The sequence below is a fragment of the Schistocerca americana genome, chromosome 3, assembly GCF_021461395.2.
Source record: "Schistocerca americana isolate TAMUIC-IGC-003095 chromosome 3, iqSchAmer2.1, whole genome shotgun sequence".
In the NCBI taxonomy this organism is placed as follows: Eukaryota; Metazoa; Arthropoda; class Insecta; order Orthoptera; family Acrididae; genus Schistocerca; species Schistocerca americana.
In genome coordinates, this window is record NC_060121.1 from 812,416,696 (window position 1) to 812,429,362 (window position 12,667).

The 12,667-nt window shown below is 35.9% G+C and overlaps 1 protein-coding gene across 9 annotated transcripts in view; it reads left to right on the forward strand.

Annotated features, from left to right (window-relative positions):
• Positions 1-12,667, forward strand: part of LOC124607083 (inositol polyphosphate-5-phosphatase A) — a 323,688-nt gene that overhangs the window by 253,026 nt on the left and 57,995 nt on the right. Inside the window, exon 14 of one of the 9 annotated variants that reach the window (XM_047139272.1) lies at positions 5,495-5,532. The exons of 7 other annotated variants lie outside the window; for them this stretch is intronic. In XM_047139272.1, coding sequence (XP_046995228.1) covers positions 5,495-5,524 — 30 coding nt within the window. In that variant the 3' untranslated portion in view covers positions 5,525-5,532. Of the gene's footprint in view, positions 1-2,181; positions 3,675-5,494; positions 5,533-12,667 lie in introns of those variants that run through there. One more of the 9 variants, XM_047139270.1, reaches the window with a different exon arrangement.

Sequence of the window (12,667 nt, forward strand, 5' to 3'; positions counted from 1 at the left end):
CGGAAAGACTTACCTTAAGGCGAAAAAAGGACAGGTATACACTCGCGTGCGCGCCCACACACGCGCCCACACACACGCGCACACACACACGCGCACACACACACGCGCACACACACACACACACACACACACACACACACACACACACACACACACACACACATATATATATATATATATATATCTCCATCCGCACATACACAGACACAAGCAGACATTTGTAAAGGCAAAGAGTTTGGGCCAAACTCTTTGCCTTTACAAATGCCTGCTTGTGTGATGACGTTATAAAAATGTTTACTTTTTATTTGAATGATCTTGTAAAGTTATTTTTGACAGTTTTTGACAGCTTCAACTCCGGCGATGCCATTTTTACAATGGGATTTCTTTTTCGCAGGAAGTTGGTGATTATGTTTAATTTTTTAGAGATCTTATTTTGGGGTTTTTACATAAATGATCAGTGTTCCATTATGTTGTGTTTATCACGGTAATTTACCCTTTTTCTTCTATAATGTAAATGAAATTTTCGAGCTATATTTTATGTTTAAAATCTGTTTGTCCTTTGAGGATGTCTTCTTGATATTTTTCCTCCAAAATGTTCATTGTATGTCATTTAGGCACTTTGTGTACAATTTTTATGGTATTTTCAGTATTTTCTGCTTTATGTTCTTGGCAATTTAGTTGCAAGTAAAATGTGGCTTGGTTGCTTTCACAGTTTTGTATGTGTCCCTTAAATCTGATTCCAAAATTCCTGCCTGTTTGTCTTACAAAAAATTTATTGCAATCATCACAAGAAAGTTTGTTGGCTTCCGGATTTGAAAATGTGGAGGTATTATTTTTTGTTGACCATATTTTGGCCTTTAAGTTGTTGTTTATGTGAAACACTAATTTTATTTTTGTTTTCTCAAACAAATTGTTCATCTTTCCCAATATTTGGCCTATGTATGATGTTGTAACATAGGTAAGTTTATCTGTGATTTTTCCTTCTCTTTTTAATGTTATTTCTTTAGGTATGCCATATGATTTTGGTTTTGTGTGCTGTTCATATAATTTCAGCGCTATTTTTGGATTGAAGTCATTTTGTCTCACTTTGTATTGTAGCATTTGTATTTCATTTTGTATCGCCGTATTATAGACAGGTAAATTTAAAATTCTGTTAAACATTGATTTGAAATATGCATATGTATGCGAAATCGGGGGCCAAAAGTTTTTGCTTATGATAGTATCAGCCATAGTAGTTTTTCTATATACTGTAATTTGAATCAGTGCTGGCAGTTATTGCCTATTTTTAGATCTACAATGGTTTCAGTTTGTTTTGCTCTATTTCCATTGTGAATTTTATGTTAGGGTGCAAGTTGTTTAGTGGCTGAGGGATCATTTGTATGTCTTGGAGTAGTATGTCATCACCAGTATACCATATTCACAGCTACACTTGATAATGGCAAAATGCCAAAACAAGCTCTTGGTGTAACATATATCACTACGAGTAAATAAATAAATAAATAAATAGAGCAGAAAAAGAACTGGTACTTAAAATAAAACCTTCCCAGTTTGTCACATTTCTGTTACATTCTTCTAGTGGTACCTAATATGTAGATACTGGTCATCAGTTAGTGTTGTTGACTGCAGGTAGGTACTACAACACAGATCATCAGTGTGTTGTGTCTCAAAGTATAAGTGGAATGTTTTCTCATTTAAATTGGTTATGTGAAATTTGCGCTATGCTTTCTTTGCGAATTCCTACAGATTCAGCAATCAATTGTATACTTAACCAACAGTTAAATCGAATCAATTACCTACCTTTTCAATATTTTCTTCTCTCTCTCTCTCTTTTTTCTTTGTGTGTGTGTGTGTGTGTGTGTGTGTGTGTGTGTGTGTGTGTGTGTGTTGATGCTGGGCATGAACACTGATGTGTCTACAGATACCAGAGGTGCCTCATTTGACTGAGAAGGCTTCATGCTTCATAGCTATTGGTTGTTCATAATTGGCACATGCACACTTACTCTGTAAGTTATATGACTTATGTCAATTCAGGAGGCAACTACTAATAATGCATGTACAGTGTAAGCTTGAATTGACCATGTAAGGCATGTTGACAGACTGAAATGTGCCCTGGAGCACTGTGTCGTGAAGGTGAAACTGGGTGAGAAGCATTCCATACTACTCGCTGTGCATTCATTGCAGAAACCTGCATTCGGCAGTTTCCACACGCATTATCACGTGAATGCATGCTCACTGAGGGGCACTGCCATGCAGCCAAGGAAACATGAAGTCTACAGCTGTGTCATAATGTAGCAGCACTAATGGGCACGGCGAGAGTTGGGATGCAATGAGAATTAGAATTTCTTTGTAGCTGTCAATTTTCGGTGTTTTCTATAGAAAAGTGTATGCTGTATATCTGAGATTCATCAGATATTACCACAGTAACTGAGTATGCGTATAATGAAAATTAAAAAGATAATCCAGTACTGAATGTTATTGAAGGTCACTGATTCAGCTATGAAACTACAAATTTGCGTGAATGAATAGCTGATGAAATAATTCTTATGTTCAGTCTGCAGCTAATAATTAACAAAAATACAGTTCAGCAACCATATACTGTAAACAGCTCTCGTGAGTAAATGAAGCATTTTAAATAATAGGCCTCGTTAAATTGATACTGTTAACTGTACTGGTGTGAAACAGGAAGGAAATGCAATGCTTAGTGGTAAGGAGAGGTGGGCATTGTTCAGATAAATTCTGTCTAGATAATTATTTGAATAAGTAGATCATTCAAGCAAATGTCTTAAAAAAAACCTTGTTAATGGTTTGTTCACAAATGTGCCTCAGTGGCCCAGTAGGTTAAGTTCCATAGTAGGAAGTTGAAATGGTTCAATTCCCTGTTGGTCATTTAGTCTTTTTTTCTACAACTTATTCGTTCTCTCATCTGTAACATTGAGTAAAGTACCAAGTCAAGTTGCACCACATTTTGAAGTGCATGTTGAACTGTATGCCCTGCTCTTAACCGACTGCACTAGTGGGTTCAGAGGTGGGAGGAAATCGAGGGCACACCATGGTGCCTATTAAAGCAAATCCGGTGTTCAGACCCACCTATTGGTTGAGCACAGTTGTACATGTCTTACAGTACAATGTATGCAACATATAAATACTCCTCTGGTGGACAGCTTTAGCAATTACATTTCTGAAATGACCCAATTTAACTGACTTGGCGCTTGAGTGAACAAAGTAAGAACTCGGTGGTTTTTAATGACTAACATCAACACACTTTAAATCTAAAGTCTAGTGAAACATTTCTTGGCTACTGGGTGTCCAAAGTTACCTGAAAATGTTTAGGGCTAGTTCTGAGTAAGCTCTCCATTAGTTCCGATGGATTAGTTTTTCGTATAGATGTGCATCAATCCAATTACATAGAGTTTTGAAATTGAAAAGTTTTGGAAAGACACTGAGTACAAAAAAAAAGTTCATTATATTGCAGCGCACTGACAACTTAATTATTGTGAAAGTGTTGAGATGATTGGAAGACCTTTCTCGCCTTTCTACAATAATGCAATTATTGCAGCAACATCTTACACACAATTTGAATGTAGACATATAATACCCAAAGAAATGTCAATAAAATTATAAAAAGAATTTTTTTTAATGTAATCTAGAAGTTGAAGTTAAAGTGAAATTGTAATAAAGTTATTTGCACTACAGTGGATTTAATGATTCCTCAATTTTTGCCAAAGAAGATTGTTATTTGAAAGTCCTGTAATGTTATAGTGAAACAGATGATTTCAGGCGATATAATACATCAATCTTCTCTTTGAAAATATGGAATATGTTTTATTAATGTGTCACAGTGGCACATTTTCAAAAATTAAATAACTTCCTGATGAGGTGTTTGAAAAAATAGTTGTGAAAGTTAATTTAAGAGCAACAAAACATACTTTGTTTAATAAATGACAAAGAACTGAAGCAGTAAATGTCATTGGATTTCATATTTATGTATTATTCATACTGCTTTTTATTCAAAAATGACAATTTTTTATATTTGTGTAAACAAATAATATTTTTAAAAAATATTTTTATTTGTTATTCATTGTAAGGGAAGCACGTTGCATATTCACAGCCTTTATACAAGTGAGTACGTGGTGTGTCAATTTGGCTGTGTGCACAAGCACGTTACATCCTCGTAGCCATTAGCATGAGCTCACTCATTTCCGTTGCTAGGCAAGCCAGCATCAGACATCTTCGGCAACTTCCACCAATGTTTGCAAAGTGCATTCATGCTCTCACAAACACAATGCTTGTGTGTGCAGGCCACGTGAAAGGGCCAGGTGCTTGCAGGTTTCTAATGTATTTACAAGCCAAATTTCCATCAAAGTTGTAAACACAACCCACTCTACCAAACTTTATTTACAGTAGAGGTTTACTTTTACTCCCATTACACAAATGGCTGTATGTGACTGTCCCCTGTAGACTGAAGAATATTGAGAAAGAAGAACTGTGTAAATTGTGAGGCTGTTGCAAAACTTTTTTTGAGTAATTTCTTTTAGATATAAAAATATTATACTGGAGTTGTTGTTAGTGGACAGAACCTGTTCTTGCTTGTACAAATCATTCTGGTATTTGCCTGGAATTATTTGTAAAAACCGTAATTGGCTTTCGCGCAGTCCATAACTCATGATCTGGATTTATATGCATTGACCAAATTTGCTTTTATTTATAAAAGATAATTGAGTCAAAATTAAGTTTGAAAATTTCATTTAAAATTCCTGAAATTATGCTTGAAAACATTACAGATCTTGACAGGTCACGGAGTGATACAAGGTCGTTCTGAGTTTGTAGCTTTTGCATTAGAGTTCCAACTTAACAAAAAAGATGCAAAAAGACATAAAAATGGAAAACGGAATCTCACTGCACGTAACTGTTAATAAGATGAATCCACAATATGCATAATTTAAATTTCGTGGTTTAAATCCTATTCTACTCCTTGTGTTTTCTTCAAAGTCCAAATTTCAGAATATTATTCTATGTCTGTGGCATATATTAGTGGTTTCTCCGTACTTCCCAAGGAAGAAAAGTCTAGTACTGAGCCCAAGATGCAGTGTTACCATTTGTCTATTGATAACATTGAAGTCTTTGATTTTTAACAGCCATTTGATTTGTTTTTAGAACTCACAATATTAAGAATAAAAATATGCTTCAGAAAAATGTTTGATATGTATATATTTGTGTAATTTGAAGTAATCTATATATTGCACTATTTACTCTTTTAATTTGCCAATAATGTTGGAAGCTGAGCTGGAGAATAGCCTTGCAGGTGATGATTTGCAATTAGATCTTACTGCAGAAATATAATCTAAAAAATTACCTTTTTGCTATAGAAACCTGTCATCATTGTTCCATTTTATAAAATTATCCCTGAGAGCAACACCAGTGTGCACTGTTAATAAAATTGTGTTTTTTAATTATTATTTGTCTCATTTTCTTATTTTTTTACTGTGACACGCAGCCAGTATACCTGTCATTTGTCTTAATATAAGGAAACAGGTATCAAATAAATTGGATTTCATTAGCACTGGCTTTTAGTTTTTATCTAGGTTTCTCCACACAGCTGCATGGCGTGTGTGATATAGACGATACAGTTAGAAATCCCAAAGATCCTGTCCAAGTTGTATTATTTATTAGTATTACTACTACTACTCGCTTGATTTTCATCTTTTTAGGAGCTTCTGCTGTATTCATTTTGCAGATAGTTATTTGAAAGTCTTTGGCTTTACTTACCATGATCTATAATAATGAAGTATATCTGCTGTAAGGTATTGACATCTTTTGTTGAATTTTTGAGATGTAATTTCATCATCACATATCAAGTTGGGTACTGTCTATTCCTGCAGAATATGTCAACTATACAGAGAACCACTGAGAATTGAGAAATAAACTCTTTCTAGATTATGAAAGGAGTCATTTCTCAGAGAGTAGCACAAAAGCAAAAAATTTGGAAAAGTGATTCTACAAAATTTTTACAATTATCTCTTACCAAAATGTGTGACATCTTCCCTAAAAGTAGCTGACAGAAACAATAATTATGAAATAGTGATGAAACTTGAAAGAAAAATATCTTAAAATTTATGTAGAAAAAGACGTGGAAAATTGTGTGTGTGGCATTAGTTTGACATAGTTTAGAGAACAGCAGAATACGAAATATGAGCAGAAAGATAAGTTGTAAGAGAGCCACTAATGTAGACCACAAGAGAACTGCAGACAATTGTGTATTAATACGTAGTGCATAGATCTGAATAGTCTCATCATATTTCCTCAGTATCATAACATGAAAAAAAGATTAATTTGAATTACATGATCCATCAGGCTTTCTTGTCAAAATTAGTGTTTTTTAAGTTGTAGTTTTGCAGCCAAGTTATCATTTTATCAGCAAATGATATTTCAACAACTTCCCTAGCTGTCTTTGTCAGGTGTTGAACACATTTCGTTACTTGCTGTTTAGTCTCCAGCGAAACTTGGAATGGTACACATTGTGCACTGCTCTGGCTATGCTAAAACATAAAAAGCTAAAAGGAGAGTGCTATAAGGCCACATCCTTTACCAAAATACAGTATACAAGAACAAAGATAGTGAATGCATTGAACTGTTTTCTGACGTGATTCAAGCAAAATGAATGTCACATCTGATGCTTTAATTAAGTAAAAGCTGTTTAAATTATCTGCCTCTCTAATTTCAGTTGGCTCACTTGTGGTTCTGCCATAGAAATTTTTGCCTGCACAACAATTCTGGTATCTTCATATTTCATTTCATGCCAACAGATGACACACTTCTAAGTTTATTCTGATGTATATCAGTCCTTCCAACAGAATTAAAATGTCTACAGTGTTGTGTGAAAAATAAGCTAGAACTACCCCTCCCCCCCTTTCCAAACAAAAAAAGCATGTCTAACTCATACGTTGTGAAAGTGAGATGCCAGGTGTTTTTAAACTGAATGAACTGTACATGTAAAGAACATAAATATTGCACCTGAGTTCAGCACCCAACTAAATCAGCTGTCGCTGAACACTGCCTCACCTGTTAGCATGAATGAAGTAAAAAGATATCAGTGTTGTGTATCAGGTGACAAATTTCTGGCATGATTTAAAAAAGGAAAGGATTGAAATTAAAGAGGTAGCCAATTTAATTAGCAGGGACAGATGCTATAGCCTACGTAAAGAATGGGATCCAACTCTCAGTTTGCTTAAGTCACACCATATCTGTCTGCTCATAGACAAGTGCCAGTTAAGACATTTTTTCTTTTTTGGTGCAGAGTATTATCTTACCACACTATCTTTGCTTATAACTTTTTAATGTTTTGGCACAACATTTCTGTTGGCTTTGAGCATAAGACGACTTGTATCATCTAACACCACTGGGAAGCAATCACTAAGGTGATGAGGAGGGTGTAAAGTTCAGAGTGTGAACAATGAGCAGCAAAACCTCCTCTTGGCACCTGATCAAGACAGCTAGCAAAGTTATTGAAATATGTGTAAACATAACATAACTACTGGGCTGAGAACTCAAAAACTTGTAAATCATCAATTTGAATGATGTCTGCCACAAACATATTACTGTTGTCCTATTTGCTTTTTGTATTTTATTATGCATGCAACAATTGTGGAGCATGTATGTAGTAATATCGCATCACAGTTTCACAGCATAATTTAATAATACTTGTATTTAGCAGTGTATCATGTGGCACATCAACACCATAGCAGAAATTTTTAATGTGTGTTTACTTTGACTTTTTTTAGTAATACAAATGATTTTTTTTTTCATTTAACTACTGCTGTATATATTCTGTGCAACTTGTAAGAAAAGAATGAACAAATCATGAACACACTGTTCAAGACAACTAGCAAAGTTATTGAAATATTTTGTAAACATAACAACTCAGCTGAAAACCCAAAAATTTGTAAATCATCAATGCTACACAATGTTAAGAAATACTAACCCCCATCCACAGATGAAAATGTAAGTGATGCAAAGAATGCAATGGATAGAGTTGAACAGTTACTTAAATAATTTATTTATTTTGTTTCTCATGTGGTGTGGTAGACACATAGTCATTTTTACATGTTACTGCACTACCTAAAGTGGTGATCTGCAGTAGTAGAAATTATGATGACTTAGGGAAAAGTTTGTGGCGATAAAGCGTAAGTGATAAGAAGTAGAACAGTAACAAGAGAAAAGAATGGAAATGGGGGAGATAATGTGCATTGAGAGATATCGTATTTTACAGACTATAAGATGCACCATAATTTTTAAACATTTTTTAAAAATAACATTTTTACCATTGATATTATTGGATTGCAAAGCCGGACTAAAAAAGTCTTAGTTTATAAAACCAAAGTGACCTTTAAAATCCCTGAAAATCGTCATCTGAACTTTTCCTCTTCTTTTTTCCTCTCCTCTTCATTTGTCATCGTTATCCTCTTCATCTCTATGATGGTCTTCACTGCCACCAAGAGCTTGCACTTCTTGAAAGATTTAATAATAATGTCTTCTCTCACTCTAGACAATGACTTTTTTATCCACTGATACACCTGTTTCATTGTAGGTTATTGTAAAGCTCCCTTCAGCGCGAAATCCATCATCCATTTGCTCCATTCCTCTCTCATATACACTTCAAATAGTTTATTTGTCGACACAGCAAGGGGGTTGCAATTGTGAAGTAAGTCCTCCCAGAGTAACAGCAAGCTCTGTATTTCCCCTGTCTCAGTTTCTCTTTTGCAGAATTGTTTAATGACAACTAAACTGATCTAGCACAAGAAGAGAACTCTTCTTCAATAAAGCACCTTTCCTTCTCACCCGCACTCTGTTAGTTCATAATTTTGTACCAACCTCATCTATCCAAAGCTTGTCACGTACATGAACACCACCACTTGGCGGTATTTCAGAAGGTTTTGGCACTGTTATGCACTTGAAAATGATCATTGGATTAAGTTTAGTACAGTCAGCACAACATGAAAGGACAACAGTGTAGTGCATTTTTTTCATGTCCACTTGTTTTTGTAGTTACGGTTTTAGCACCTTTCATGGAAATAGTTCTGTTACTCAGCACATAAAATGTCAGAGGAGTTTTGTCCATATTCACTATTTGGCTTGGTTCCACACTGTTTTACTTTCGATGATGAATAATAAAGTGATGGAAAGATAATATTTTCTTACTCTTGTGGCATTTTCTGAATATTTTTGTTTTGGTTCACACGCTAAGTCCATGAGATTTCGTAAACTGTAACACCAACCAACTCCACCCTTGGAGTCTGTTAAGTTCCACTGTAGTGTTAGCTTACGAGTGTGTATCTGAAGCATTTTTGTATTAATTCCAATGCCATTTTGATGGTGTCGTGGAATCTATTTCAGGATGTCATCTTCTAATTTTGACCATTTTGTATTAAATCCTCTATTTGCACATTTAGCCTTCCTCATTTTTTCAGTTCTTCTGTACTAGCTCGTCTATTGCAAATTTATTTATTTATTTATTTATTTTTTCTGTTGGTGGAGGGTTGAAATGCTGCTCAGCTGCTACATTTTATTTTCTTTCCATTACGAAACTAGCTACAAAAAAAAAAAAAAAAAAATACAAACTGTTGCTGATAATACTGATCACTTTCAATTGAAGTTCACTGGCACTGTAGACTGCAGTGAGGCATCATAGGCTCAACAGTGTTCTGGGTTTGTGATGGCAGGGCAGGAGGGAGACAGTGTTAGCAAGCTTGTGAATCCAGACAACTCGTGCACATTGCACTGGTGACTGCTGCGGCCAGTTGAATCCATTATTGCCAGATAGCTATAGGTTTCCCGTGGCATCGAATATACGGCCATTTTAAATCAAACCATGGATATTTTTATATTAATTTTGAGTATAAGTTGCTCCTGAATTTTTGAGGCAATTTTTTGAAGAAAAATTGTGTCTTATAGTCTGTAAAATATAGTAATAATTTTGGAGAAAAGATGATTTAATGTTTTAAGAAATAAAAAGAAAAGAAGTGAAGGTGTAAAAGAAGACATACGGAACATTTTTCTAGTGGAGGAAGAGGAAAATGCTAATGGCATGCCAAGAGCAATGATATATCATGAAAATTGGAACAATAATCTTCACGACATTCACACATGCTAGTCTAAATGTTTCCATGTGGAAGAATGCATCATCTTCTCCCAAAATGCTATATTTCCAATTTGATTCAATTATGCGATGTACGTCACAGGGTGTAGTCCTTAGCTCATTCCATTCTTTCCTTTTTCACCAGTAAGTTCATAAATAAACTACACCAAAATGTTTTTCATCATCTCCTCCTACAGTCGAAACATTTCATATCTTGTTATCAATAATCACTTATGTATGTTTCCATAGCATATGAAAAGATAAAACACTGTCTGTGAATGAAATCTTCTCCACTTAAACTATTTTACCGATTTGGATGCTGTTAACCTCTCATTAGGAGCATCATAGATATAAATATCTATCAGTGTGGTCTGTGGGCAAATACTCTATCTTCTTTTTATTCCAAACTTTTCATTCCAAACTTTTCATTCCATTTCACATATATTCCAGAAGGTTCCAGATAACAGTACCGTCTCATCCAATATTACTTGACTCATAACAGTGCTGCCCCCCCCCCCCCCCCCCCCCAATTCCATAAACCATAGACCTTGCCGTTCGTAGGGAGGCTTGCATGCCTCAGCGATACAGATAACCGTACCGTAGGTGCAACCACAAAGGAGGGGTATCTGTTGAGAGGCCAGACAAACGTGTGGTTCCTGAAGAGGGGCAGCAGTCTGGATGATTGACTGATCTGGGCATGTAACACTAACCAAAACGGCCTAGCTGTGCTAGTACTGCGAACGGCTGAAAGCAAGGGGAAACTACAGCCGTAATTTTTCCCTATGGCATGCATCTTTACTGTATGGTTAAATGATGATGGCGTCCTCTTGGGTAAAATATTCCGGAGGTAAAATAGTCCCCCATTCGGATCTCCGGGCGCCGCCTACTCAAGAGGACGTCGTTATCAGGAGAAAGAAAACTGGTGTTCTAGGGATTGGAGCGTGGAATGTCAGATCCCTTAATTGGACAGTTAGAAAATTTAAAAAGGGAAATGGGTAGGTTAAAGTTAGATATAGTGGGAATTAGCGAAGTTCGGTGGCAGCAGGAACAAGACTTTTGGTCAGGTGAATACAGGATTATAAATACAAAATCAAATAGGGGTAATGCAGGAGTAGGTTTAATAATGAATAAAAAAAATAGGAGTACGGGTAAGCTACTAAAAACAGCATAGAGAAAGCCTTATTGTGGCCAAGATAGACACGAAGCCCATGCCTACTACAGTAGAACAAGTTTATATGCCAACTAGCTCTGCAGATGACGAAGAAATTGAAGAAATGTATGATGAGATGAAAGAAATTATTCAGATAGTGAAGGGAGATGAAAATTTAATAGTCATGGGTGACTGGAATTTGATAGTAGGAAAAGGAAGAGAAGGAAACGTAGTCGGTGAATATGGATTGTGGGGAAGAAATGAAAGAGGAAGCCACCTGGTTGAATTTTGCACAGAGCATAACTTAATCATAGCTAACACTTGGTTCAAGAATCATAAAAGAAGGTTGTATACATGGAAGAAGCCTGAAGATACTGACAGGTTTCAGATAGATTATATAATGGTAAGACAGAGATTTAGGAACGACAGAGCACTGAAAGACCTTAGTCGAAACAAAGCCCCAGGAGTAGACAACATTCCATTAGAACTACTGACAGCCTTGGGAGAGCCAGTCCTGACAAAGCTCTACCATCTGGTGAGCAAAATATGAGACAGGTGAAATACCTTCAGACTTCAAGAAGAATATAATAATTCCAATCCCAAAGAAAGCAGGTGGTGACAGATGTGAAAATTACCGAACTATCAGTTTAATAAGGCACGGCTGCAAAATACTAACGCGCCTTATTTACATACGAATGGAAAAACTGGTAGAAGCCGACCTCGGGGAAGATCAGTTTGGATTTTGTAGAAATGTTGGAACACGTGAGGCAATACTGACCCTACGGCTTATCTTGGAAGCTAGATTAAGGAAAGGCAAACCTACGTTTCTAGCATTTGTAGACTTGGAGAAAGCTTTTGACAATGTTGACTGGAATACTCTCTTTCAAATTCTGAAGGTGAAAGGGGTAAAATACAGGGAGTGAAAGGCTATTTACAATTTGTACAGAAACCAGCTGGCAGTTATAAGAGTCGAGGGGCATGAAAGGGAAGCAGTGGTTGGGCAGGGAGTGAGACAGGGTTGTAGCCTCTCCCCAATGTTATTCAATCTGTATATTGAGCGAGCAGTAATGGAAACAAAAGAAAAATTTGGAGTAGGTATTAAAATCTATGGAGAAGAAATAAAAACTTTAAGGTTCGCCGATGACATTGTTATTCTGCAGAGACAGCAAGGGAGTTGGAAGAGCAGTTGAATGGAATGGACAGTGTCTTGAAAGGAGGATATAAGATGAACATCAACAAAAGCTAAACGAGGATAATGGAATGTAGTCGAGTTAACTTGGGTGATGCTGAGGGAATTAGATTAGGAAATGAGACACTTAAAGTAGTAAAGGAGTTCTGCTATTTGGGGAGCAAAATAACTGAGGATGGTCAGAGTAGAGGAGATA